Source organism: Nipponia nippon, unplaced genomic scaffold (genome assembly GCF_047370975.1).
Source record: "Nipponia nippon isolate SJK-2023a ecotype South Korea unplaced genomic scaffold, ASM4737097v1 scaffold_7, whole genome shotgun sequence".
Classification (NCBI taxonomy): domain Eukaryota; kingdom Metazoa; phylum Chordata; class Aves; order Pelecaniformes; family Threskiornithidae; genus Nipponia; species Nipponia nippon.
This window is the reverse complement of record NW_028262391.1, coordinates 12,410,179-12,438,098: the sequence shown is the minus strand read 5'-3', so window position 1 is coordinate 12,438,098 and position 27,920 is coordinate 12,410,179. Positions and strand designations below refer to the sequence as shown.

Below are 27,920 nucleotides of genomic sequence, written 5' to 3'. Positions count from 1 at the left end.
CACTGCAGCACTGAGCCCGAGGGGGTGGGGGAATACACACCGTTACCCCACCCGAAACAATGCCACGACACAACCGGGCCCCTTATTAACTTAGTTTATTAGGGACGGCATTTTCGTTGCTCTGCTGTGCAATAGTCCCGTGAGGAGGGCTCCAGTTGACGGCTGGGGCAGCCCCTCACTCGCCCTTGCAAAGAGCTCACTGCCTTGGCCGGTTCCAGTGTTACTCCTAACGGTCAGTGCTAGGCAGCAGGGTCAGTGCTGGGCACAACCCTGCCCTGGAGACCTCCGCCAGGCTTGCAAGTCCACTGCTTCCAGAAAAAGTCCATGGCAGAGGGTAGAAACCACAAATAAGCAAAAATCCCTTCCCTCTTCTCTAAATGTACTCAGTGCTTCTAGAAAGGGACGCAGACAGCTTCTCAGCTGCTGTCCCATGACATTAAAGTGCTTCAAACAAAACAGGGTGGATGGAGGTGTGCTGCTGAGGCAGCCCCAGGGAAGGGGGTGCCAGCTGCGGGCAGCAGCGGGAGGGCTCAGCTTGGGGCTGGGGACAGGCAAGACCAAGGCGGACCAGCCTCTGGCAGCCCCAGGGCTTGCAGAGATGAGGGCAAAGGGGAGAGCAGCTGCTCCCCTGAGGAAAACAAGCAGAAGCAAGACAGGAGGCAGCAAAAACCCCAGGGGAGCGAGTGGGGAGCTGAACCCCCTTTCCCAGGCTTGACCTGGCTTTGTCAGGATGCTGCGGAGCAGGGAAGAGATGCTGCCGTGCAGCAGCCTGACTCCCAGCTGCGAGGCTTGCAGCCACCCTCCCCGAGCAAGCCCCGTGGCCACCTCTCCTTGTCCCAGCCTGCCACCCCCACAGGGACAGCCCATGAGGGGTCACATCCCAGCCTCAAGCCAAGTGCCATTGCCCCTAGATGCCTTCTGCCAGTGTATTGCTCCCCAGTTCCTCAACACCCTTCTCGCACATACACAGGCCACACCGTCCTTCCAAATGGCCATCCACTGCCACCCCACCCATGCTAAGGTGGTGCTGGACACTCACCCATGCCATGGGCTAAAGCATCCCCCTGCGATGCAGAGGCACCTCCTCGACTGACCGCTAGCCCCAGAGTGTAAAGCTTGCCTTGTACCGCTGGGTCTGACCCCGCGGAGCTGTCGGTCGTGGCAGGCAGCTCTGCATTGGCAAGGGACCAACCCTTTGCAGCACCCCAGTGCCAAACCCCTCTCCCCCATGCACCCCCCATTGCAAGCATGCTGCCTGGCCACCCCGCTGCACCGCAGCTGGGAGGCCTCGAGGCTTTGCCTGGCTCAGGGACCCCTCTCCCAAGGGGAGCAGGAGATCTGCTGGGAGAGGGGACACCTGGCAAATGCCAGCCCCATCCAGGGGTGAGGAACCAGGAGCAGGACAGCCCTGGAGGTTTTATACCAGTGAGTCCCAAGCAGATCACATGTCCCCTAAAGAGGCATTTCAAGCAGCTCCTCCTTGGGGGGGACCACAAAGTTAAAAATACAAATAACTGCATTAAAAAAATAAAACCAAATCCAGCAGATTAAAAAACAAAAACCCAACCTAAAATAACAAAGTGAGACAGAGGCTCGGGGGATGTGGCCGGAGGACTGAGCCTTCACCCGCATCCCGACAGGTCTTGGGCAGAAGGCAGCTGTACGCAAGGCAGGTCCTGGCACCACAAGAGTGAGGTCCCATGTCACCCTTAGAGGATGACATGTCCCCCCACGAGGACAGACTGACAGCATGAGGAGGAAGCGGGGTTGGAAGCCTCGCCTGCTGCATCCTCTGACCATGGGGATCTACCTCTGCCGAAAGCAGAAAGCGCGGCAGCACTGGTCCCCTTGTGCAGCTGCTCCAGGGGCAATGCCCCTCTGCAGCACAGGCTGCGGGCAGAGGGCAGGGAAAGCAGCTCAACACAGATGGCATGGGGAGGCGAGGCAGAAATCTGGCATTTTCACCACTGCCACCTCCTCTGTTCTGATCCTGGAGTGAGAGCAACTGCTCTCTGGCACTGTCCCAAGCCAGATTTTAGAAAGGGAGGTGTTAAATGTACAACCAACCCCAAACTCCCACCCTCCCTCCATGCACACGACCCCCAGCAGCAGGACAGGGGATCAGAGGACTCAGAGAGCTGATTCCCCCCTCCAAAGAGCAGACGTGGCCAGAGCTTCCTAGTATACAGCGGATGAGCAGAAAGCGCTGGCCCCGCAGGGAACCCTGCCAGGGAGCAGGGCACGGGAACTGGCAGCACAGCCCTGCCTGGTCCAGCATGAACAACTGCTCGGAAAAGGTCCCTGGTCTGCCTGCAGGACAGGCAGGAGCAGCCGCCTTTCCCCAAGCAAAGGCATCGGGGAGTGCGAGCGGTACCTGGAGCCGACCCAGACGATGGAAGATGCTCCTTCCCCAGCCCAGCACTACTGCATGGGGGAAAACAGATCCCTTCGAGACAGTGCTCCAGGCCTCCTGACAGTCCTCCTCATCTTCAGTCTGTGTGGCTCAGTCTCTGGTGATGAAGGCCACGCATGTAAATAAACTCATGATCTGCTCCTCCACTGCAACAGGCTCATGTGGCTGCCACTGCCTCTGGCTGCTCCAGCTCGTCTTCGTAGTCCGAGACGTAGGACTCCATGCTCTGCTTGGCCAGCAGCTCTCTCCGGGCTTGAAGCCGCTCACAGCGGGGACAGCGGGTGGATTTGAAGCAGGATTTGTGGTAGCAGGCTTTGCACTCTGCAAGGGAGAGCACGGCTGAGAGCTGGCAGAGACTGACACAGACTGCCTGACGCTCTGCACCCTGGGGAGGGATGCTCCAGGCTTGTCCAGGAGGACATTTCAAACCAAAGCCATGGCAGAACAAGCACCAGAAGTGGGGCTCCAGCACCGTTCTGGAAGCAGCAAGAAGTCATGCTGCAGAGTCCGCACACCGGCTTGCAAAGCCTTTGGGAGCACAGGCGGGAGGTTTCCTGCTCCGCACAAGGTCCCTCCCCAAACTTTTCTGATTCTCCAAGGAAACAGTGACTCTGCCCCAAGTTTTCTCTGGCACTGCGCCTGTCAAACCAAGGCTTGCATGTCGTCAGGAGCCATTTCAACCCAGTTCAGAGGTTGGTGCCAAGCTGCAGGGACAAGCTCTGCTTGGCCATTAGTACTGGGTATTATCAAGGATGACTACTGAAGGGGCCTGGGGATTTCTTGGCTGGCAGGAAGGGCACAGAGACAAAGCCTTCAGGCTCTCTCTGCTCTACAAGGTCAGCTCCAGCCATCCAAGCAGGGCTGTGGGCAGGCTGCAGCCTGTCCCGTAACCACAGCAGAAGGGACACCAGGGCTCCCAGACACCCGCTCGCTGCAGTCACAACCCGACTGCCTGCTGCCGCTGGGGCAGGCAGCACGTAGCGTGGTCAGGAAGGGACCTACGTGCTCCACTGCACCAGCAGCTCTGGCCAAACACCGTTATAATGCTGATCTGCTGCTGTGATAATGTGGTGCAGAGACAGAGGACATGCACAGAGGCACTCTGGTCTGTCTGTTTCTGGCTCTGTACCTCTCACTAGCACAAATGCCACTCAAACTGGAGGCAGACCTTGGTGGTGCCAGGGTCTGTCCCCTCCCTGCTTCTCCCCAGCATCTCACCTTCACATATCTTGCACTTGTTGAGCTCAAAGGGGAAGATGATGTCACCCTCATTCTGGCAGAACTCACAGATGAAGCCTTTGGCTTGGCACAGCTGGAAGGACAAAAGGTGAGGAAAAAGCAGCTAAATGCTCCTCATTTCCCTGGCAAGCAGGGCAGGAGGTGGAGTGGAGCAGGACATGGTGCCCTGCTCTAACCACGTGGGACAGCCCTTCCCCAGTATGGAGCAGCAAGGCAGAATCAATATGTGTCAGGGGTGGGGGAGAGCCAAAATGGGGTAACAAACATCCCACACGTGCTGGGTAGGAGCTCTGTGGAGCTGGCAGGAGCAGCTAGCATTGAATCAGTTAATTTGGTGGCTGCCCTGCACGTCAAAGGCCTCCCCATCAGTTATCTTTGCAGCAAAGCCTGCTCCCAAAGGTGTGGAGCCATGCAGGAGGCAGGCGAGGAGGCCTTACCATGCACTTCTCAACGTGTAGGCTGCCTGCCTTCAGGAGCTCTGTCAGGCGAGGCACCAGGTCCCCTTTCTTTGTGGCGCTGAGGTCGCTCAGCGAGTAGAGGTGCAAATCCTCTGTCAAGTGGCCAGGCACCGCATCGAAGGAGTCTAGGAGGCTGCAAGGACAGAGAAACCAGAGCTCAGAGCAAAGCAACTCCACTAAGCCCCCTCTCTCCACTGTTTCTGCTTTCTCTCCCCCTCCACTCCCCTCTCCCCGCATTGCTCATTGCACAGGCTGCACAGATCCCCAGTGCAAATTGCCATGGGACAGATCCAGGACAGCAAAATAGCTTCATCTCACAGCCCAGGACTCACTCTTTAGCTAGCCGGCACGTCTTAAACATGTTCTTCATGTGGAAAAGCTGGATTCGCAGCAGCTGGAGAGGAAGGAGGGACACAAGAATCAGTAAACAGAGCACAGCTCTTGGCCGAGCAGGTCTGCCCCGCTTCCTGCGCTGCTGAAACGACCGCTGCTCCTCAGCTGCTGCTCCCCTGCTACCAAAGTGTTTACACCACACAGGGCAAAGCGAGCACAACCATCGTCACGTGCTCCAGGAGATAAACCGAAGCCTAGCTGGACACCAGGCAGAAATTCCTTTTGAAATTCCTACATTACTGGACAAAGAACAAGAAGTGAATGGAAACCCACGGTGCTGAGGTTTTAAGCCTCAAAAACTGAAATATCCCCTTCTCCCCAGCTTCCCTGGAATATGGTTTATAATTGGCAGCCACCCACCTCACCCAAACCCCACTCAGGAAGGTGTGGAAAGGGTCTTACCCACACTTGGTTGAGAGACTTCACTTTCCGGTACAGGGCAGGATTGATATCCTGCACATTGAAGAGCGGATCACTCCAGATCTTGCTCAGCAGGTCTTTGGAGAAGTTGCTCACGTAGTACTTGCTGAAGTCCCACTTGCGCAGGATGCGGCTGGGGATGACCGTCTGGGCATTCTCATGGCAGCACTGGCAGAAATACTTCCCCAGGTACTCACAGTACCGCAGCCGCTTGATGTAATCTGGCCAAACCCAGGCAGACAGGGAGGTCAGCCGAGGCACGGGCTCTGCCCAACCACATACTGGACTCCCAATGTTGCTCAGCATTTCCAACAAGCAAGGCAGTCTGCCTTGCCGGTACCTCCTCCAGCCCTAGAGCACTCAATACCAGGGTCTGCAAGCACTCCTGCCAACTGCAAAAGCATTTGGGACCACAGTCCAGTCTCATGCAGCCACATCTGCCTACACATTCAGGAAACACAGCTGGTCAAAGAGCTCTGCAGCTGTACCCACAGCAGAAACTAGGCAGAGCTGCCAAAGGCAGTGTACCATTTCCCCACCGACCTTGCGCTCAGCTCTGACACCACCCACCCACTCTGCATCTTCCCACTTGTTCACAGGTTCTTCCCCACTCTCCAGCTACAGGTCAGGGTCCCAGCACTCACCAGGATCAGTCCGGATGCCACAGCCTGCACACCGGTAATTCTGCTTGGCCACGGCCACCTTCCTCCTGCTCAGAGACAGGAGACAACATGCGTGAGTCCAGCCCTGACGGCACCTGGCACCAGAGGACAGGCACTGGCACGGGTCTGGATGGCAGAGATGGCCACATGCTTTGCTACTTAAGTGTGGACAACAAATCCAAGGGGAAAAGCCCTGTTGTGCCCTGGTGCACACCAAAGGCACCAAACACAGGCACTGGCTCCATCTCCCAGCACCAGCTGCTGGTGGTGACCACTGTGGATTTACCAGGCTCAGAGCAGGGAAGCCCTGGTGGTCAAGCTGAAAGGAGAGGATAATAAACCTTGGTGTTGATGGAAAAGGGTTGGAAAGGGCAGGTCCCCAGAGAGCCCTCGGCCGCGCGGGTCCTTACGTTGGGGCTGGGTGAACATTGAAGATGATCTGTGGTCGCGGTGGGGCCCACTCCAGGTTTCCGCGCACCCGAATCCTCAGCTTGTAGATATCGGCATGTTCTCCGTCGTCAGGAGAGATGGGCAGAGAGTCGGGGATGGGCAGGAGCTGGGAGAGGCAGGCAACAGGGTCAGATCTCTGCCTGGTGCCGCAAAGGCAAGGCACCTGGCTGGCTTGCCAGAAACCTGCAACTGCAACCCTCTGGAAAACTGCCAGGCACTGAGCTGCTGCTCCAGCTGAATGGGGCTGGAGAAGGGACGTCCCCAGGGATCCAGGTACTCTGCTGTAGGAGGCTGCGGTAGCAGAGCCCTGCTCGGCTCCACCCATCTCCGGAGCCTGGACAAAACCCCTCTTCCAACTCCACAAAGGGATCACCGGGACTAGCAAAGCCCCTCAGCAGCGGGCTGAAGCCAGGGGTTCGGAGAAGATCACATGCAATCGGTGACTGGGGACTCACACCCCTACCTTCTGCGGAGCGTCGTGCTCGGGAACCAGCCACTCCAATTCAGAGGCAGCCGGGAGCTGCATGCCCTCAAACTGCTTCAACAAGCCCATGGCCACGGCCTCCGCTGAGTTGGAATTGAGGAAGGAGTGGGATCTAGACAGCAAAAGGAGTGGTTAGTGCCGGCTCTCACAGCTGTGCCCTCCTCACAGCCCCTGACACCAGTCCCAGCTCAAGCCGAAGATGCTCCCTTCAACTCTGCTACCCTATTTCTGCACTGCTACACAGGCTTAGAATTGATATACATGATTGATTTCTGTCTTTGCAGCTGCCCCCAAGCAAAGCTGGCTAATGGCACAACAACAACTGTTTAGAAAGCCAAGAAAAACATATCTTACTTGACAAAACCTGTGCCTGTTTGCAGGGGAAGCTGTAAAGTGAGAGCCAGTGTCCGTACAAGCCAGAAGTAACTGCTCTCCCAGTACAAACCTATCCAACAAGCTGCCAAGCAGGGACATGACTTTGTACCTCACCCAATGAGCAGAGGGGTCCCTGCATCCCAAAGGGGTTTTGCTTTCACAGCATTAACACAGCAGCTGTGCTTAAAACAGGTTGTGATTCACCTCCCCACAGCCCCCACCTCTCCACCCCAGGGCAGTACCGGGAAAGGGCTCGGCACTTCACGTTTAAGCTGCTGCTGCACGGCACACAGAGTTTGTGAGCATCGCTGTGTGCCAGCGGTTCCACCTCTGGGTCACAGCAGAGCAGCGAGGGCTGGAGAGAAGGTGGCAGCACCATGTAGCCTAACAGGCCGTCCCAGCTGAGAGGGGGGAGGCAGGGGAGGCTCAGAGCCAGCAGCAAGCCAGCAGCCAGTCCAGATGCTCCAGGTTGTGCCAGGTCCCCTCCCCATCCTCCTACCTGCTAAGGGGTATGGGCATCTCTCCTGACACCAGTCCATATCATATCTACCTCATATGAATATCCTGATGATCCCAGGTGCTGCTTCCCAAATTTAAGACTAGGACCCAGTGCCCCACTGCTAAGTAAAGGGAGGGAGGAATGTCCATTCCTGTGCAAAACAGCAGCTGATGCATGTGGAAGGGCAGAGTTGGGCAGGAAGAGGAACTTGGTACCAAGATGTTTCGCCAAGAGTTGAAGACGTACATGGACTCCGAGGCGAGAAAGGATTTCCTGCTGGAGCCTGGGTTCCTCTTGATGTCTGCATCTGAATCACAAACAGACAAGGTGGAGCAGATGGGGCAGGGCAGGAGGATACACTCATTTCAAACCAAAGCTTCACTGTAAAACTCATCAAGCTGTTCAAAAGCACGTGAACTACAGCATCAACTTCTACCAGTGGCACTGAGCAGCAAGGAGAGGTGCAGTCTAATCAGTCACCTGTTGGGGTTACAAGGGAAGGATGAGGTGGGATGCTGTGAAAACAGTGAGCCTGGGGTCTGGGGGAAGAGAGGTGGCTGCTGGTACAGGTCACACACCAAGTCCTAACAGTGACATGGCCTGAAACAGTACTCACACAGGAGCTAGGAGGGCAGGACAGCAAGGTTAGCAAGAAGGTTTAGTAGCTGTCTACACACAGTATAGATGCTGCACGGGATTAGCAATGGGATGCAGAGCCCCTCTCTCTACTTGACCAGAACCTGTAAGATCGGGTGGTGGCCATGCCACAGGCTGCCAGCGACCACACAGCCAGGGCTGGCAGCCTAAGCCCAGCACTCCAGAGACACATCAGCATCCATGCAGAGAGCGGGCCAGCAGCCACGGGGGCTAGCCCTCTGCAGAGGCCACAGACCCATCTCCTGAGGAGAGAGGGGTCCAAGATAAGGTGCAGGACACTGGGGTCCTGCTCCCTCTACCCTTCCATCAGCTCCCCAGCAGCCCTGGGCTGCCCTGCATCCTTCCTCGGTGCCAGCCTCGGGTACCAGGCAGTACCCAGCGGTACCTTCATCACTCATCTTTCTTTCACTCTGGCAAGTTAAACCTTGACAGAGAATTAATCTTAATGGTGGAAGGACCCTGGGACAGGAGACTCTCCCAGCAGTACAAGGCAGGCAGAAACCCTCCTTCACTGCAGACTCCCAGAAAAGGGAAGGAGAGCATGCAAGGGGAAAGTACTACAGGTCAGGACAGAAGAGAGGCCAATGCCACAACCTTCAGCCCAGCAGGTCTCCTGTTTTGTACCTCTAGGGAGCTCTAGGAATGGGGTGTGCAGTGACCACACCACCCCCAAACACAGGCTTGCGCTTCCCCCCGACCCAGGCCCAGTGCCTGGCTAGAGGAGGCACAGCTCGGGGTCCCTGCTCCTCCACCCCAAGCAGGTTGGCTATGTGGACCCACACGGAGCCCATCCAATCCTGGCCAGGCACCAACCGCACACCGAGGGCAAGGGAATCACAGCCTGACTGAGTGAAGAGTGCCACCTCCGAGCCATCGGCTCCCATAGGAAGAGCGGGGCTGCCCTGGCAGCAAGCAGAGCAAGTCCCAGTCCCGCCCGTAAATTTACAGACTCACGCTAGTGGAGTTCAGTATGGATGACCCTCCTTGTTTGACATCCATTGCTAGAAACAGGCACAGGAAAGCATCCTAATGCTAAGGAATCCACCTATCTACATCATGCAAACAGACTTCTAGCTGCAGAAAACAGGGAATTCAGGCAAACATAGCCTCTCAACCACACAGGGCACTGGCCAGACATACCTGCCGTGCTCTAGTGCCTTCAGCTCTGCGCAGGAAGGTGCTGCATGGTCCTGGGCTACGATGAACACGAGCAAACAGTGGGGCACACGCAGCACAGTGTGGGCCAAGTGTTACGGGGCACGCTCAGGCACTGGCATCGTCTCAGGGATGGCAGAGGGAGCCAAATCTGACCCTAGGCTCCCACGGGAGCTAGCACTGGGATCCTGCCACCACTCGCTTCCCAACTTTAACCGCAGACACTCCCCAAAACGCCTCCAGTTAGCTGCCCAAAACGCTTCTGCTGCCAATGCTATCACCAGGTAGGGTAGTCCCCAGGAGGCTCGCGAACAGCCCCCAAACCCAAGGATGTCACCCCAGCCCCTGTATGCCAGCTTCAGGCCAGGATGAGCTCCCCTGGATTAAACCCCTGGGCTGGGAAGCTCTGAGCACCAGCGTCTCTGGCAGGAGCAACATGCTGGTGCCAAACACTTGACAGCAGAGATCAGCAGCAGCCCACGTAGGCTGTTCCCTTGCTAAAGCAAACAGGGAGCACATGAAGGTTATTTAAATGCAGCCAGAAGAACAGAAGGATTATCTAGTAGTGCTGTAAACAGTAAAAACATTAAGCAAGACCTGGCTGCATGTGATCCTGGTGCTCAGGACCTCTAGCATGAATAAACTGCCTGTGCCCTGTCTGCTCTCACTATTTCTCCTTCCACGACTTCTTTCTGGAAGGATTCTTCTCCAAGTCAAGTCTGAGCAGGATGGGAAGGGCTGGCCGTGGTTCAGATCAGAGCTATGGCATGCCAGCTCTGCCAAGTCAGGCGGGATAACAGTCCCCAAGGTATCTGGGATGGAGATGTGGTCCCACACTGTAGAGGAGTCCGCTCTCATCCAGCCCAGGCTCAGCCTTCAGCAGCTACAGAGCCACAAAGTTATGCCATCTCCCTGCCAAGCCCTACCCCAGGCAACACAGGTCTTCACCACAGCGGGCACGTTTGGTATACCCAAAATACTGCATGGCCAAACACCCTGGGGGATGGAGCCCATGGCAGAGCTCCTCTGCCTCCTCTCTGCTCCATCCTCCATCCTGCCATATCATCCTGCCACGGCTTTTCTTGCTGACGTCTGGATGATACTGTTCACAGATCCCAAATCAGGCAGATTTCTGAGAAGTGTGCACGTGCACACACACACACACACCTTGCACACACACGCACGCGTGCCACAGGGGAGCACTGCAGGGTACTACCTGAGAACAAGGAAGCCATTGACACTGAGAGGCCGTTCTTGGACATTTGAATCAGGTTAGATCCATCGTTACCATCTGTATAACACGGTGATGACAAAACAGTTGACTTCAGTGCTTCAGCCAGGCCAAAGAGAAAGGGCATAATACAAGAGCAGCACTTGCACAAGAGAAGCCCAGAACTGAATTCACACACCCCTCCGTGGGCTTCAAAACCGAGCCCAAAATCTAGCCCTCAGGGACTGAAAGGAGGGCTTTGCCATCAACAGTCAAGAGACGAGAAGTTTATAGCTGGAGACCGGACTGCTCCATCTTCTTTTTAAAGTCAGTGAGATGGAGGTACTGCTGAGAAGTACATCATCCACCTCGGAGGATGAACAAGGCTCTGAAGGAAAGGGACACCCAGGGACCCAGACAGGTCTCCTGTGGGCAATAAGCTCAGCCACCCAAGCTGCCAGGAGCAGAGACTACAGGTATTACAGGCCAGGACATGACCAGCGCCCACCACTGCCACTCAAGAGAGAAGTGGTCAGAGCTATGGCTCCTTCTGCCTGGGGAGGAGGAGAGCAGGATGGCAGCTCTCCCACCTCTCTCTAGCTGTGACAGCCACTATGTGGATGAGGCAATGAAATGGAAACCACCTACCAGCCAGAGGCACTGAATGCTAGAGGATTACAGAGGATTTCGAAGGAAAGTCATGCCACCACATGAGGGAAACTGGTTGCTCTGCTCATACTCAGAATTCAGCCATTTGTTTGGGAGAAGCCATCTTGAAGGCCAGAGGGACATGCTCTTCTTCAGCAGGACTGACCTCAACACAATCACACCAAGGAGAAGTCTGTCTCTATGCAAGAAGCCAACACAGCCATTCCCTCCTACCTTGGATCTCGTACTCTTCTACATCCTCCGCGGAGCCGGAGTCAGAGAGCCACATGGAGCCATGGGAGCTGAACTGGGACCCACTGTCTGTCGCCACAAGACCTGGGAGAAATGCAGCACAGGCAGGCCATCAATGGAAGTGGTCTGAAGGATCACTGACAGAGAAGGGAGAAGTTGATAGCCAGGTATGGCCAGGACAGGGAGGGGTGGAGGTCAAGGATGGAAAACACTATGGGTTCAAAATTAAATTACATTCCATAATTCAGCGCCAGCAGTGCACAAGTGTTATCAATGTACAGTATCAGCCCCATTATGGTCTTCAATAGCAGCAGAGCTTCACAAATCTCTGCAGCACTTTGGTAGCAATATGATTGTTTCCCACAAACAGGCAGGAAGGCAGGATGCTGTAAGGACAGGCAATGGACAGAAAACCCACATCCCCCAGCCGATGAGCCCAAAACACATCACCCACTGTCTGAGCCCATCTCCTGGCCGGTCGGGAACAGGTGCTTGGTGCGGATCTGCTGGCGCCGAATGCGAATCTTTTGTTTAAGCTCCTGGATCTCCTTGTCGCTGTCTTCCTCCTCCTCCTCCAGCTGCCGGCTCATCATGTTGCATTTCATCAGCTCAATGGCAGCGATCAGGGACTCTGAGATGCTGAAGTGGGCATTCTCCTGCAAGGCAAGAGCAAAATCATTCAAGGCTGTACTATGGAGACACTAGGAAGACTTGGTAAAGTCTTGTTCCTCACCTGTGACAGGAAAGAGCTTATTATTTATGGAGTAGAAAGACCTTAATCCCTGCTGACCCCATGAAACCCGACTCTTCTATGAGGACCTAGAAACTAAAGCCTTCCTGGGCACCAGAGTTCTCACAAAACACAAGGGTCATCCTACGAAGAGGATATGCAACACACTCACTCTGGGGAGTCAGCCCTTGTCCCTGAGAAGCCCTAACATGTTGCAAAGCTGCTGTGTATATACTGGATGGGCAGATCCTGGCTGCCAGACACCACTGAGGAACTCAACCTTGAAATTCCATGCACAGCTCTATAGCAGGAAATACTATGGGACCATCTTCCCCATGGAGGGAACTATCACTGAACCCGCAGTAAGATACGTCCTCCAACGCACACAGGCTGCTGCTGTCTCCCTCACCTTCTCCAGGTCTGCACAGCTGCCGAAGTCCTGCTCAGAGAGGTAGCTGATGAGGGACTGCCCTTCTGAGGGTCTTCTGAACATCCCTTCCCCCGAGCTCAGGTACTGTCCAGAGTCTAGAAAAGCAAGAGAAAAACATATGAAGAAGGGACCTGCTGCTATCCCCATGTGAACGAGCCCTGCCAGTGCCCAGCCAGCATCCCTCAAGCAGATGCCAGAAGCTGAGGCCACCACAGCCGATGAAGGAGCCTGACCAGGAGCAAGCGTCCCCGCTGAGGCTGGCTGTACTCACCATACTCCATGTAGAGGGAGCTGGGTGTGCTCAGTTCACTGCTCTGGGTGGAAGCAGAGACCGGCCCTCTCCCTCCGCCTGGATCGCCATGGGACTCTGGAAGGGAAGACGACACCAGGCACACATCAGTATCCCGGAGGCACCCAGCCATTGCACAGGGTGAAATGAAAGGCGCTCAGCGTCACACAGGCAGGCACAAATGGATGGGAAGGAAGGAGGGACATCTTCCTGCTCCGTGCCACAGCTGAGGGCAAGCCCAGGAGGGGACAAAACTAGAAGGGCATTTCAGGCAGGAGAGGAGGAGAGGAAAGAGAGAAGCTCCTGAGAGCCATGGAGCAGTCGAGTCCTGAGCCTTCCTCTCTCTACCCCCTAGCAGAGCTGGGGGACACAACAGGCTCCAGCAAGCGCCTCTGCCAGCCCCTTCTTCCTGCTGGAGCATCTCCTAGGGAAGAGTTATCCCCCAGGGCAGAGAGTCAGGAGACAAGGGGAAACCTGAGCAGCCGAGGGATCTGTGGGGCTCCCGGCCCTGCAAAGCACCCTGGACAACAGCAGAAGGAGGCATCTGAAGGACATGCTCTTGCTCAACTAGAAGCCAGGGTTCCCCGCACACAACCCTGGAGCCTGGTCTGCAGTGCTGAAGGTGACCTACACAGGCTGTGGGCAGGGCTCTGCCCCACACACGCACTCTGGTGCAACTCCCTGCCAGGCTGAGCCGGCGGGGACTGCCAGGAGCTGGCCTGACTGGAGACCAACAGTGCATGGTGCTCTACGGAGAGTCATGGCCCCGGGGAGCGCCTGGGTGATGGAGGACTGCTGAAGGAGACTGAAAACACCCTGACTGGAGCGGGACAGGAGCATACGGGTGTGGACATGGGGCAGGCACCAGCTGACATCCTGAGCACAACAGAAGGGCAACCCCATCCTCTCAACATCCTACTCCTCTTTGTTCCCAGCTTTGTGGCATAACCCTGATGTGGCTGGAGGCTCCTGAGCCCACCAACACCAACATCTCCAAAACCTCTCCCTCCGCCTGGATTGCCATGGGACTCTGGAAGGGAAGATGACACCAGGGGCAAAACCATGAAGTGGCAGCCACCAGGATGGGGCTTGGGACCAAGCCACCCCACAGGCTGGGTGACAAAGGAGACCCGTCAGGGTGGGAGGCTCTCACAGCTAATTGCTGCAGCTTGGCAGGGTATCCTGCAGCCACCTCAACCCTGCTGAAAACCATCACAGAAACCACCTCGTGATCACCAGCCTGGGGGATGCCACGTACGATAGAGCCTACTGCTGAAGGGCAAAGCGAGGCAGTGCTCGACATCCTCTGCTGGAGCAGGACACAGGGCTGGACACCTCTGTCTGAATGCCCGCCACCTCCACAAAGGAGCCTTCCCAGCCGCAGAGCCCTCAGCACCCAGACGTGAGCTCGGCAAACCCAGTGCCGCTCTTCAATGGATGCAAAAGAAAACAGCCCATTTTTTTGAGCTGCTGACTCTTTGTGCACATGGAGCAAAGGGATGGCAGCATCCCAGCACCTCTGCTCGGGGGGAAACCTGCCCCGAGCCCAGACGAGCACCCGGGAGTCCTGGCTGTGGGTGCAAGCACAGCTGTCTGGGACACGGCTGAATTCAGCCAACATCAAACCTCCCTGTGCCACAGATCCACTAAATGAAAGGAAAGATAAGATGTTCAAGCCCACGCCTGCTTAACTGCCAGCCCTTATTCGCTAGGTGAGAGACAAAACATCTCCTGGCTCCCGAGGCAGTGGGGTGGAGGGAAGGGCAGGGGACGCAGCTCGGGGACTCAGTGGCCAGCACTCCCTAATGCCATGCAGGGGAGCTGGGCACCCTTCTTGGTCTGGTCCACTGCTCCCAACAACCAAGCTGGGATCTTCAGTCAGGTTGCATGCATAAACCTGAGCATCCCTCAAAGCACCAGCTGGGACACAGGGAAGAAAGAATTTTTTTTTGTTTTCTAAATGGACACAAATGGCTTGATGGAAATCCTGAACTTGATGCCATGATCACTAATGAAGGGCTGTTATACTGGCTCCCAAACCTGCCACTGGATCTTCTATTATAATGGTGATATCCCTGAGGCCTCCTGGGCAGACAGAGGAGGAGGAAGGCAGCGTTAAGGGAGAGAAAACAGAGACAGACTGGTTACTACTCAGCAATGACCTCCACTTCTCCCACGAAGGCAGCACCGATGGGGCAGACTCCCACAAACTGGTTGTCCCCTCACATCCCACTCCCCCCCCCCCATGCATTCACACACTCAAGAGCACAGGAGGACCCAGCAGGTTACCAGTGGGGAAGCAGGATGGCTAATGCCACAGCATCGTTGCCATTTTCTAAATTTTTGGTAAAAGCTGCCAATACCAAAAACAGACCGGCCCAGGACATTCTGAGAAGGAAGATGTGAGCCCATCGCTCCAGTACAGAGCAGGAAAACTAAGGGCAAAGACCAAATTTCCCAACCGCTCGCCCACTGTTCCCCTTGCCAACCTGATCCACGGGGTCAAAGGGTTGGCCAGCATCAGCCTCCCGGTACCAAGGACTCCCACACCCCAAAGCCGTCCCACGAAACCTGCCACATTACCGTGCAACTTCCCCGAAGCCACATTGGTGTCGGAGTGCGAGCGCACGTGGCTCTTCTTGAGGATGCCCTGCGAAGCCAGCAACTGTCCCTCCGAGAAGCTGGAGCAGCGCAACAGGCTTAGGCCCCTGTTTCCACCTCCACTTGCCCCCTGCTCCCCCAGGGATGAGACCGAGTCCAGCTTCTGGGAGCTGCTGGAGGAGAAGAGTTTGGAGCTACTGCTCTTGGTGCTGCTGGTGCTGGTGCTGCTGCATGCCCGGCCCCGGCGCCCCAGGTTCCCAATGGCCAGGTACTCCGGCCCATCGTTAGCATCGCTCTGCGGATCATCCTGACTCCCCGTCCAAGTGTCCTCACTCTGGCTGGTGGTGCTGGAGCTCATCTCGCTGGCTGGAGAGAAGGGGTCTTTAGGTGAGGGGACACGGAAGCGGGTAGCAGAGCCGGGCTGCTCCAGAGGGGACCTGCCCTCACTGAAGGAGGAGGATCGGGTGGACGGGCAGCGCTCCTGGGGCTGGCTAGAGCTGGAGCTGACGTAGGAGCTCGCTGGTCTCCTGTCTGGACAGAGGCAGGAGCAGGATGTCACATGCCCTGGCACAAGCAGACCACCCTACAGCAATAAGCTTGTGGCTTCACACCAGCATGCCCACCCACCACAGGCAAAGGCCAGGGATCTCCCTCCCAGCGTGGGCAGAGATCTCCTCACACACATCCAGCACAATGATTTCAAGACCAGAAAAAAGGCAGAGTCTTTTCTGGGTCTATCCTGAGCTTCCCAGCCCACTCTCATTACCTGAGAGGCCGGACGAGGTTGGATGGTGGAGGCTGGAGAAGGACCCAAAGCAGCGCTGCTGCGTGCAGCCTGCAGCAGGGATGTACGGGGACGCAGGGAGGGCAGTCAGGCTCTGACTCTTGGTCACTGGAGGCGGACCGTCACTCTTCCTGGTAAGCTGAAGAGAGGTGGCACCATTAATAAATCAGCATTTATGGGACTACACGTCAAAGGAGCAGCAACAGAAAGGAATTGACCTGCAAGTGCCTGGTCACCAGCCAGCAAAGGATGCAGTAGCCCCGAGGGCAGGAGGATGGGGAGGGAAAAATGCCGCGGTGCAGAAGGGAAGGGGCAGGCTCCCATTGGGAAATTACCAGGCTCTCAGCAAAATGATCCAGGCAGCCCAGCGCCCCAGGCAGACGGTTCTCCTGTCCTTCAGCGTCGTGGTCATACATCTCTCTTGTACCAGCAGAAGGACCTGACACGCACAGGGATGGTAGTGACGTGCCGGCCAGCTGAAAGAACACAGCCCCCATTTAACGAAGGCTCATTAATTGCCTTTCTCTGGGGAGCTCTATGCAAAGAAAGCAGCCACTGTTCCCTCCTCTGGGGAGGGGGCAGCTGGCATGGGGCTGCATCGCGGGTCACTGGCATCGCCAGCAGAAGCGGGCACCCAGGTGTCCTGGGGTGCTGCTCGTCCCCTCTGAGGGTGGCTGTCCCTCATGACCAGGCAGCTCTGCTTGCCGGCTCTGAAGCCTTTAGAGGTGCCTCTTACAAGGAACCGGTCCTCAGGTCCTCATACTCAAATCCTCGATGCCAGCCAGAAGCAAGGTACCTCACTACAGGCTCCACACAGCCATCTTTCCCACCCCAACCCCTGCCAGGCTCATGCAGGCAGCGGAGGGACCAGTTCACCGCTTTCCTCCCCCCTTGGAACCCCTTTTGCTATTTCCAAGCCCAGCTCCTTGTCCAAGGGCTTCGTGTGCCCTGAATGAGAACTTGCACGAGCAGCCGCAGCCAGCCGGTGTCTGGGGAGAGCCAGATGGAAAAGCCGGGACCTCAACTCACCATGGAGGTGTCAATCTGAGCCAGAAGCCTGGGGTTGTTCTGCTCGACAGCCTCCAGGCACTGCAGCATGGCCGTGACGTGGGCGTCACTGAGCAGGAAGGCAGTGTCTGGGGAGAGAAAACTGCTGCTCGGGGGGGTCCCTCTCACCCGTGTGGTTTGGCAGCACCGGTTGCTCACATGCAAACCACCTTTTCTGCCGCCCCCCCTCGCTCCCACGTGGCTTGGAAATGCCATCAACTAAATATTTTCCTACTAAGAAGGAAAAGGCCCATTTCTCTTTACCTGCGTAGAATTTCCTGATGTACTGCCGGTTCCCCAGGAGCGGTCTCAGCTGCGCCGACAGGCAGTGGCACTGCAGGCTGTGCTGCAGCCACAGCTGCGCGATGGCCTGGTCCCCAAGGCCCTCTGAGTCGAGGTGGCCACTCTCCTGCAGGCTGATGAACTGGAAAGGGACACCAGGCACAGGTTAAGGCATGCAGAGGCAAGTGGGGGGAGCAGGGGCTGTTCCACTGCACGGCTTTGGTTCCCCCCTGATAACGGCAGCTTTGCAATGCCGGTCACTGTCAGTGGGAAGGAGGACAAGTCCCAGCAGCTCCGCAGCCACCAGGGAGGCAAAAGCACTAGGGATGAACAGCGTTTCAAAGGTCAGCCAGCGACCAAAGTCCTCTGACAGCCACCAGCACTGTGAATTTCTCCTGCACGCTCTCCCACCCGTGTGCCTCGCCCCTGACCTGGAAGGACCCCACACTCCCAAATCCAACCCGACCCTGGTGGTGATGGTCATGTTCTTGCTGACACTTTAAGTGGGGAAGCTAAACACCTGAGCTGCTGTGGCTTGAAGAGCTGGACCGGAGTCACACCCCACGTCCCCCCAGCAGCAGGCTGGACATAGGGACCAGCGGTGGCCAGCCCCTTGTGCCCAGCTGCCGTGGGGGCCACGGACATCAGCACGGGGCAGCCAAGGGCTGAGAGCATCCCCATGTGCCAGTGGTCGGCACAAGCCAGGAACGGGAGAATGAAATGCACGCTTAAGGCACAACCCAGAAATGGGACAGCCCAGACTTTGAGAGATTTGCACAGAGGCATGAATCACCCCTGTGCACACACAAGTGCCGCTTGTGCCCGTTCCCTTGGTGATGCCCGCTGCAGCCGGCCTGGCTGAGCTGGAGACTGGCCTGGGAGAAATAAGCAGCCGATTGTCTCAGCCCAAGCCACTCGGAGTTCCTGGGACGTGGCTTGTACGCAAACACGTGGCTGCTTCAGCCTCCATAAGCCATGGAGCCGCTTTACCCATGGCAGGCCAAGAGCCAAGGCTCTGCTGTCCCACTGGTGAGGCTCGCAGCCCAGCTGCCCTCTCCCCTCCCCGCTGGCACACAAGGCCACCCCACCAGAACCCACCTTCTCCAGGTGATGAGCAGAGCCAGGACTCAGCCAGCGAATGTCCTTCACAAACTGCCAGTAATCCTTCTGTCTGCAGCACACCTGCCCGGGACAGGCGCGGTTAGATACCACCACCCAAGTCCCAGTTAAATGACAACAGCCCCCATTAGTCCCCATGCTACCATGAGTGAAGAGCCCCTAACCCTGGCAAGATGAGCCAGAAAACAGACAGAGGAAGAGCAGCATTGCTTTGCAAGGGAGAAACAACGCAAGCGTATAACACAGTTTTGTAGATCAAGGGATCAAGTCAACAAACACTGGCTTGATGTAGATAAGTTGTCTCCTGCCCCTCCCACAGTGACCTCTCAGTTGTGGTCAGCCCACAAGTGACCAGACAACAGATCCCTCAAGCTTCTCTTCTTCCACCAGGTAAGGTCCCCGTCCCTCATACCGTGGAGACAAGAGAGGTCTTGGGACAGGGACAGGACGTGGCACCGAAAGGCTCACATCCGTGCTGCAGTGCAATAAGGATCCTAAAGGCCAGCCGCAGGTCTGCCAAGTTCAAGGCTGACCAAGTTCCCACTTCACTGTTCCCCCTCCTGCCGGAGTGGGACTTGGAGGAGAATCCTGATGCCTCAGCACTGCAGAGCCAGACCTCAATGAGGGGACACGAAGGGCAACATGGAAACGCATCCCAGCAAAACCAGCAACATTGCTGTCTTCTGATGCAAGCCACCACCGAGGACCCCAGCACGGCTGAGCACCCCAGGTAAGAAATTTGGCCTTGCATTTCTACCAGCTCTTTGCTGCTGTTTGCCTCAGCTTTATTCAGACAACGAATTATTTTGTTTGTGTTATTCTTCCCATTAAAGAGGAACTGCAGCAGAGTTGCTGTTTTCCTCACCACCCTATCGGCTGTAAACACAGCCCCAAAATGTCTCTCTTCACTTAAAGGCTGATTATTTTTTCTTCCATCTCTATTTCCTCTTTCACAAGTGTCAGAAGAATGGGTTCTGTTTGTGGTTTATTTGTTTGGGGGGGGTTGGTTTGGTTTTTTAAGACTAGAGAACTAACATGGCAATTTTAGTCCTCTAGACTGAATTGGGGTTTTCTGGACAAATAAATAAAATTCACTCAAAAGTTTAAAAACCTCTTACCCTAGTTCTCTTCACGTGTACATATGGATTTTTTCACCTTTTTTTTATTTATTCCCAGTTGTAGGAAAAAAGTTGGTAAGAAAATAATAAGTAAAAGTGTTTCGCTGGAGGAGCTATGAGAAAACTGCTGTTACGAAGCTGTATTTTTACAGGCCTCCCTTTGCAGCTCTTATAGCTTGATTGGTGTCACACGCGCCCAAGCAGGGGAGACATTTCTAAGTAAGAGAGCTGCCTTTGCCTATAGTAAAAGCATCGAGGAAGGTAACACACCGTCCCGCTTTGCTGGTCTGGCATGAACTGTTACCAATAGACAGATGAATATAAATAATTTAAATCTCACTTCCTGAAGCACACCTATCAGAAGGGAGCCCTGCACTCCTCACACGTAAAAGGTAGCTTCTAGAAAGTGACTACTACAACAGCTTCTCTCTCTGTGGATCTCCCAAACATCCCCGGCCCACGCCACTGGGGACCAACAGGAACAGAGCAGGACCACAATGAGTGCTGACTGCAGCTAACACATCCAGGGATCAAAGCACCCTGCTGGGATGAGCTGCCAGCCTGGCTCTTCCTGGAGGCTTATTATTAGCTCGGGTGCAGCATTGCATAGGTGCAGTTTTCCTGCTCCTGAACCCAGCTGGCCTGTGCAAACTGCCTCGGGCTCCTCTGCATCGCCCGCTTCTCTGCATCACTCTCTGGGTGGCAGAGCCGCTGATGGGAAGCCTGCCCCCAGGCAGGCCCTGTGGACTTGCTTCAACTTTCCATTGTAAATTAATTGTGGTGGTAATTGCAAGCTGAAGGAGAGATCTTCAGGCCTCTGCACAGAAGTGGGAAGGAGAAATTCTTCCAGGCAGCCATGGAAGGAGGAACGTCTGGGTGAGCAACTGCAAGGCATGACGAGAGCCTGGAAAGAGAGATGCCATTCACGCAGAGCGCGGATTTGGCTGCCAGCTCCTGTTATTAACACAGCTAACCAGAAACAGTAAAGATGCGAGGTTTCTCTTGCCAGACCTCACTGGGGAGTTGTCCAAGTGCAGGCACTACGGGGCTGACTCATTGCAAATGCAGCTTTATTGCTTGGCTGCAGCAGAAAGAAAGGAAAGAGGGGCTGGCCTCAGCACGAGGGGCACAGGTACTTAGAAAAAACACGTTGAAGGTGGATGAGATAGAAAGAACAGGCACCCAGGTCCCTCTGACAACCACAGCACTTGCCAGGCAAGCTCAATCCCTGCTTCCATCATTTCCCATGCTGCAACAAGTGTTGTACCCACTCGGTGCTACGAGTACTGAAGCAAGCTGCAGGCAGACAGGACCGTCCCACCTGCTCATGACAGGCACCGAAGCTGCTACAGATAGAGCAGTGCTGGCAGGACAGAGCCCTACCTTGTCGTGGATGAGCCCGTGGTAGAGGATGCTGTGCATGTCTCTGCAGAGCCGTTCCAAGCCGCCATACTTGGACCAGACGTTTGGGTTGCTGGTGGACACCAAGCCTTCCACTGTGGTCTTCAGGTTGCCTAGCAGCTTCCAATGCTCCTTCCTGCAAAGGAACACAGCAAGTTGCACCAGGTACACAGCAAGAGGAGCTTCACAACAGGACCATGGTATTGCACTCTCTCCAAGGAGACTCTGGTCAGGCTGAAACCTTTGGTGGTCCAGAAGCGACCAAAGGTGAGCTAAAGGACTTTACATCTCCCTGTGGTCTCCCGTGCATGGTTTGTGGACAAGAGGCCCTATCGTAATGATGCTCGTGATGACTGGTAGCTACCAGCAGTGTGGTCTCAGGAGACAGCCAGAACAAAGAGTGATGGCTCCTGCAATATACCACTTGCTTAGTATGGGCCAAGAAAGCTGGAGGACATCTTTCCAGCCAGCCTCTTGCTTGCTTCACTCACACTCTCTATCAGAGACTGTTCAGAGCAGCAGCACGTCAGGAGTACAGGATCCATAAGGCAACGGCACGATGTCCACCACATCTAGCAGACACTGGCCATGCCGCACCTGCATTTACAGAGAGCTGCACTCCCCGAGCAACGCGCACCACATCAAGCACTCCAGCACCATCAGGATGCAGAAGGGCTCCACTCTGAGTTCGGTAACTCTTCATCTGCATCTCCACCTGTACAGCTGCTCTCTGGCCCCAGAGCTGCTGTAGGCACAAGCTGACTTTCTTGCAAAAGTGTTCATCATGTTCTGGACAGAGATTAGCAAACTGCAAACTGCAGTTGTACTCTAGAGCTTGCACAGCATTTACCATCGAGATCAACCCCCTCGGCTGCCCCGTGTACAGCAAGGAATCACCATTATCCACCATAAAGCAGGAGTGATGGTGCAGAGAGGTAACGTCATTTGCCTATGCAAAAGCAGCTTTGGGGAAGGAAGCTTTGGATGACTGAGATCCCCCCTCAAGCTGTTTGACAGCGTTGCCAGAGGAACAGCAGCCGTCAGAAACACGTACTCAGATAGGAGCCACTCTCTCAGAAGCAACAGGAATGTTGCAAGGTATATTTGGGGGTGTGAATGCCAAAAAAACGTGCCTCTGCAGGGTTTGTAACAGAAGCACTGGGGGTGACAGCTTAGCATGAAGGTCCAGCCTTTCAACTGGCAAGAAACAAGCCAGTGTTTCAGCTGTTAATCGCTCTTACTGCCCAAAACAAACTGGATTTCCAAAGCAAAAGAAAAAAAAGGAAAATAAATGTAAAATGAACAATATTATTTAAAACGGCTCTCATTCTCATGCTTGTGGATGAAAAGTGTGGGCTGCACACCTCTTGCTGTACAAAAGACACTAAAAAGTAACATAATCCTAATATTTAAAACCAAGCTTTTCTCAACAATATTCTCTTTTTGCGACTCATTTGTTATTGCAAAACTGATTAAGTGAACAAGCAGATCATCAAATATTGGCTCCACTTCAAGCTCCCCATCCACTCCCTTTGCAAGGTCTCCCCAGTGAAACCTCACCGCTTTCAGTGCTCACCTAAGCTTAAACCATGCAGAAGCCAACCCATTCCACCAGCAAAGCCTGTCACCCTGACAGCACAGGAGCTCTAAAACAGAGCTGCAATGCATAAAGAAGTATGTATATGTTTATGTTTATGTATATGTTTATGATGTACTTAGACTAACAAGCACGGTCAGGGCTTGTCTCAGGAGAGACTGAGGAAGAAAGCATGGATACAAATCAAAAGCAGCTTCCTGAAGGAGATCCAACTCAAGGAGACACAGAAAACCAATCCAGCCATTCTCCTGAATTTATGGGCTTTTCTCATCCCTGCCCTGAGGGATGTAGATGTTCTTTGACCGGGGATCGGCGATGATGTTCTGGGCATCTGTGGATATCCAGCGCGGCATCACCGGTCTCCGGTCAAAGAGCATCTGCAGCCACTGAGCTCAAAAGTTCACCAGCTCCTCCCCCAGATATTTCTAATGCTCAGAGTTAGGAAACACAAGTGAAAGCTCAGCCACGCTGCTGATCTTCCAAGTCGGTGGAAGGAAACTCCCTGTTATTTCATGCTATAAAAAGCAGGCGACGCACACAGGGAAGCGGGGGTAGGACACGCAGAGCCGTGCCTTACCAATGACCTGTCCCGTTGAAGGAGGAGTTGTGCATCTCCCCAGAGGTAGGAAACCAGGATCCAACAGACTGGAGTCGCAGCTCCCTCCTAGCACAGGCAGACTAAGGTTAAGCAATCCTCGAACGAAATAACCTTAAAATGTTAAAACATTGAACTCAAGCACATAGGGAACAAGCAGCGCAAAGAAAGCACCTTTGCAGAGGTGATTCAGAAGCTACCAAAAGTGACTTAAATCCCTCTAAGACACTAAGTATCCCGTGGGACTTGTTGGCCCAAAGCCGTTCACAAGTTGGATGCACAAGACCCTACCGATACCCAAAACCCAGCTGTTTCTGGGCTGGGACATGGTGCATGCTGAAAAGCATACAGTGACACAAGGCTGAAGAAACAAAGACCCATATAGTTGGCTGCAGGTGGCAGGGACATCGAGACACAGTGCAGCTAACCACATTTCAGCTTGAACTGGACTCGTGGGTTAACCCTGAATTAGCAGCAGGGTTTGTTCCCCTCCCATTGACAGGGCCTGAGCCGGGGCTGCCAGCAGAGATGGCAACAGCCTGGGTCCCAGCTGCCCTTAAGTTCCCCGTTTCAGCAGGTGTTCAGAGCAATACTGAGAAAACTGCTTGGTTTTTCTTGAATAAAGAGAATTTTCCTTTGCTAGTGCTAAAGAAAGGCTGACATGGGGTAAGATCAACTCATATCACATTGTGAAACCCCCCCAGCTTACAGGAAGGGCAAAGCGAGCAACGCACCCCAGAGAGGTCACAGTACACGGGCAGAGCTTCCCCTGCAAGAACCACGCATGCTTCTGCTCTCCTGCTCCAGCAGAACCTGGTCCCCCAGCCTGAAGAGCCGAGGGTGGTTGCAGGGGCCCTCGCCGCTGGAGCACCAGTGAGACCTCAGCCGCATCCCTTTCCTTCCTTAAAGATGACCTCTGATCCAGCCTCCAATTTTAGCCAGTAGCTCCATAAACTTGGCACTGGGTTTCCTTGCTTTACCACCACAAACTCTGTCTTCAGGTACAGCAACACCAACCCGCTGTCGGGAGCTGTTCCAAATAAAACTGAACCTTTTGCACTGGAGTGATAAGAGACAGAATCCCGCCTTGGAGGAAGAAATGGCTGAATGCCGCTGCTGCTGACAAGGTCAGGGAAATGCTGTGTGCTCGCCCAAGGCTTTCTCAGCCCCTCCATGGCAGCAAGGGTAGGAACTTCTCTTGGTCCAAGTCAGCAAAGGTGACTCACAGCAGAGGCAGGGAGCCATGCTGCTGACTCAGGTGAACTTCTTCATTTAAAATAAAACCAATCCCTAGGTACTTTCCAAAACAGAATCACACAGCTAGTATCAAAAAAAAATAAAAATAAAGCTTGTCTTTCTTGCAAACAACATCTGCCTGTGCTCTGCGAGAGGCATCTAGCAATGGCCGCTTGAACTGTCCTCTACCTGGAGGAGTCTCTTGATCCTTCTTAGCACACTAAAGAGGTCGGGCTGAGGATGCCGGGGTCAGGGAGGGACACCCTCCAGTTCTCCAAGGACATTCCTGTGCCGGCTGCCGGTTCCTCCTGCAGATCCCGAAGGCGCTGTGTAACCAGCCGCTGCGCACAGCCTGCTCCTGCCTCGTAGTCCCCGGGTCTCCCAGACAACCAGCAGCCCCTTTCCTCTGGCTCCCCCGCCTGCTCCTCCGGCAGGCTCGGCACTGCTGGGAAATGGGATTAAAAAAAAGGCAGGCTTCGTGCAATTTATCTGCAGCCGCGGGGAGTGGCTGACGAGGCGGAGGAAGCCAGAAGAGCTCTGCCAGCCCGGTGGGTCAGCCCTGCAGTGTCCAGGCGGGGGGAGCCAAGCAGGCTGGCTGGGAAACCGAAACGCAGGGCTGCTTCCACCAGTATAAAACTGCGGGCACAACCACAAAAGGTTCCCACAGCAAACGCAGCCCAGACCTCCTGCTTGCTAGAGCACTCTTGCTCTGCACTGGCAAAGGACGAGGGAAGAAAATAGGGATTAAAGGTGGTTTTTAGCCTTCTCCCAGCATGGCAAATAGTTTTGCCTGCTCATCCTGATGAAGCTTCCCACAAGCAGATGACCACAACCTGCGGACCAGGGATAGTATCCACTGGGTTTCAATCTGCACAGGACCTGCTGCAACAAGCAGTAGGCAGCCGGAGGCAGCGACACGCAGAGCAGGCCCCCACCGCACCCATCTCCCCAGGACCAGCTGCTCACCTTCCTCCATCGCTCCTAGCACCAGTTCCTCTTAGGGACCCTCTCCTCTGGCCCTGCTGTCCCCGGGCCTTGCCAGCGCTGGAGCCATGGCAGCAACTCTTTGCTAACCCGCCCGGCTGACCAGCAGCCCCTCTGCTCCCCCCGGGGGCTGCTGCACCCCTCACATCACCCGCCCACCGCTCCAAGGCACCCAGAGCCCTGCTCTCTGCCCGGCAGAATGAAGGCTCTGACCTTCCTGGCATGCCTCGATGGACATCGGCGTTGCAGCCCCTGCTCCCCGATGCATTTCAGACCTGCTGCTCAGGAGGAGAGCGAGCAAAACCCAGCACAAGATCCTCATTTTCCTCTCCTGCCCCAGCAGAAGAACAGACTTCAGCAAAATAACTTTTGCTTCTGCATTTCCCATGATCCATGGGAAGATGGATCCAGTGACCTCTATCCTATCACTATCAGTCACGGCCACAGTCTGTAGTGAAATGGCACCTCCCCGGGAATTAAAATGCTAAACCATTTGCACAAAGGACAACGAGGCTGTGCAAGGCCCGTGCCAGGATCCTCCACAGTGCACCAGTGACAGCCAGGAGAACAAGCAGCCCCCCCATGTGCCAGCACCAGAGGGGACAATGGTCTCCTCGTCCCCGGGGGAGCGCTGGGGGTGGCACCACATCAGCCCTATCAGTGACACGACGGTAGAGTCTGGTAGTGCAGGACTCGCACTTGCAAAGGCAAGAAAATGCACAAAGATGATTCTGGAAAGAAAAAGAAGTAAATACAGTCAATTCCTTTTACCTTTCTGAACCTGCTGGGTCTGAAGCATTAGCTAAAGAGGGAGAATAGCTTGAACCGTGCAAATTAAAAGGCACCCCAAACCTGCGCTATAGCTTTAAAAGCACCGGTAGCATTTTCCCGGCTGACATGGCTAGCAGGAATAGAGCAGCTAGCTGAGCCCCTCAGATAAGGAATGCTTCTCTCCCATATCAAGTTTCAGCTGCTCCCTCCTCCCCAGCCAACACTCCCATTTCCATCCAACGTCCACCCTGCGCTTGTGAGCACCAGGACAAAACCAAAGCACAAAGCAAAGGCTGAAGATGTGCAAAAACCTGAAGTAAATAGGGCTCGTCATCAAAACACCTCCGGGGAACAACCTCTGCTGCTTTTATAAATGCTAACCAGAAAAACCATGCCTAAAGCATAAACGAAGACCACGCGGGCGAAGTCACCACAGCACGGCCATTCTCACCGCCCGACGCAGGCGCGGGGCCTCGCCTTCAGAAATAAAGAGCAGCTGACGATTTTTTTTTTTTCAGCTCCTCGAAAACGGGCGACGCAGCCGACTGCCAGGAGGGTACGGAGACGCGATGCACGAGGAGCCAGCTGCGGAGCCACCGTGACGGCGTCGGGGCGGGATGGTTTCGCCCTTGAGCAGAAGGCGTGCGAAGCAGAGGCTGGGCAGCTGCTGCCTTGGCCGCGGAAGATGGAGAGTTGCTGTCACCACCGTAGCGGGGACAGAGCACCGGGTACCGCGGGCAGGCGTCTGCAGCCGTCACTGCCCCTCCAGCGGCCGGGACGCTCGCCCGGGGCAGGGAGCGGAGCCCTGTGCTGGCCCCGGGGGCGCGAAGGTGGCCGCACGCTGCTCTGACAGCCCCGCTCGCCCCGTGCTTCGTCCCCACGAGGGACGGCAGCGGTGGCAGCCGGCACGCTCCGCGATCCCCACCCGGCACGGGGAGGGGGGGCTGCACCCTCCCAGCTCACCCCCAAGCACCCCCGCGCCCGGGCCCCCGGTGCGGGGGGCGCGCACGCGCTCCCACGCGCGCTCACGCAGCGCACGAGCTCCCCGGGGGCAGCCCGGACACCCCCGCGCATCCCTAGCGCTTCCCAGCGCACCGGCGCTGCTGCCACCCGTGTTCTTGCACGCCCCGCGCTCCCCGCCGCGTCCCAGGTAACCTGCACGCGCGCCCCGTTACCCCACGCGTGCACCCCCGGTGCGCACACAAGACCCGTCCCCCACGCGTGTCTCGCCCCCGACGACAGCACAGACGCTCCCCCACGCCCCCGGCACAGACACCCACGCAGAGCAGACGGCTACCCCCCCCCACGCCACGCCTCCCACGCAGGCCCTGTCCGCCGGTACACGCACACCTCCCCGGCGAGTCCTGCCCCCCCCCGCCGCCGTGTCACACACACGCACACGTGCCGCCCCGCCAGGCCCCCCGCACACGCGTGTCTCTCCCCCGCCTCGCGCACCCCGTCACGTCACGCCGTGCCCCCCACGCGCGGCCCCACCTGCTCTCCGCGTGACCCTCGCGGGGCCCGACCTCCATCCCGGGCGCGCGCGCGGCCCCGCCGCCGCCGCCGCCCCGCTGCCGCCGCGCCACCGTCACGTGGGGGCGAGCGCCCGCCCCGCCCCGCC

General features: G+C 55.9%; 1 protein-coding gene across 6 annotated transcripts; it reads right to left on the bottom strand.

Annotated features, from left to right (window-relative positions):
* Window positions 1–78: 78 nt before the first annotated feature.
* RUBCN (rubicon autophagy regulator) lies at window positions 79–27,920 on the bottom strand. 6 transcript variants are annotated; one of them, XM_087739492.1, is made up of 23 exons: window positions 27,794–27,920; window positions 21,099–21,252; window positions 18,577–18,660; window positions 17,461–17,620; window positions 17,179–17,285; window positions 16,485–16,625; window positions 16,132–16,288; window positions 15,348–15,896; window positions 14,805–14,849; window positions 12,747–12,842; window positions 12,455–12,570; window positions 11,770–11,971; window positions 11,298–11,399; window positions 10,422–10,496; window positions 7,640–7,700; window positions 6,499–6,631; window positions 5,996–6,141; window positions 5,568–5,632; window positions 4,906–5,144; window positions 4,443–4,504; window positions 4,090–4,243; window positions 3,632–3,725; window positions 79–2,734 (listed from the first exon to the last, which is right to left on the bottom strand). In XM_087739492.1, the coding sequence occupies exons 1-23, from the start codon at window positions 27,829–27,831 to the stop codon at window positions 2,571–2,573; spliced, it is 3,144 nt and encodes a 1,047-aa protein (XP_087595618.1). In that variant the 5' UTR covers window positions 27,832–27,920; the 3' UTR covers window positions 79–2,570. The 6 variants fall into 6 exon arrangements, with proteins under 6 accessions (XP_087595618.1, XP_087595622.1, XP_087595623.1 ...); XM_087739496.1 differs by having other exon boundaries at window positions 15,348–15,731; XM_087739497.1 differs by lacking the exon at window positions 27,794–27,920 and adding an exon at window positions 24,043–24,229.

What these genes read in the sequence shown, in the direction of transcription:
- RUBCN (XM_087739492.1), bottom strand. Translation starts at nt 27,831, where the DNA reads ATGGAGGTCGGGCCCCGCGAGGGTCACGCGGAGAGCAG. An exon ending in GCTGTGCAGACCTGGAGAAG is followed by an intron (nt 11,972 to 12,454) that starts GTGAGGGAGACA and finishes CTTGCCTTGCAG; the next exon opens with GAGAATGCCCACTTCAGCAT. An exon ending in CCAGGAGATGGGCTCAGACA is followed by an intron (nt 11,400 to 11,769) that starts GTGGGTGATGTG and finishes CATTTCTCCCAG; the next exon opens with GTCTTGTGGCGACAGACAGT.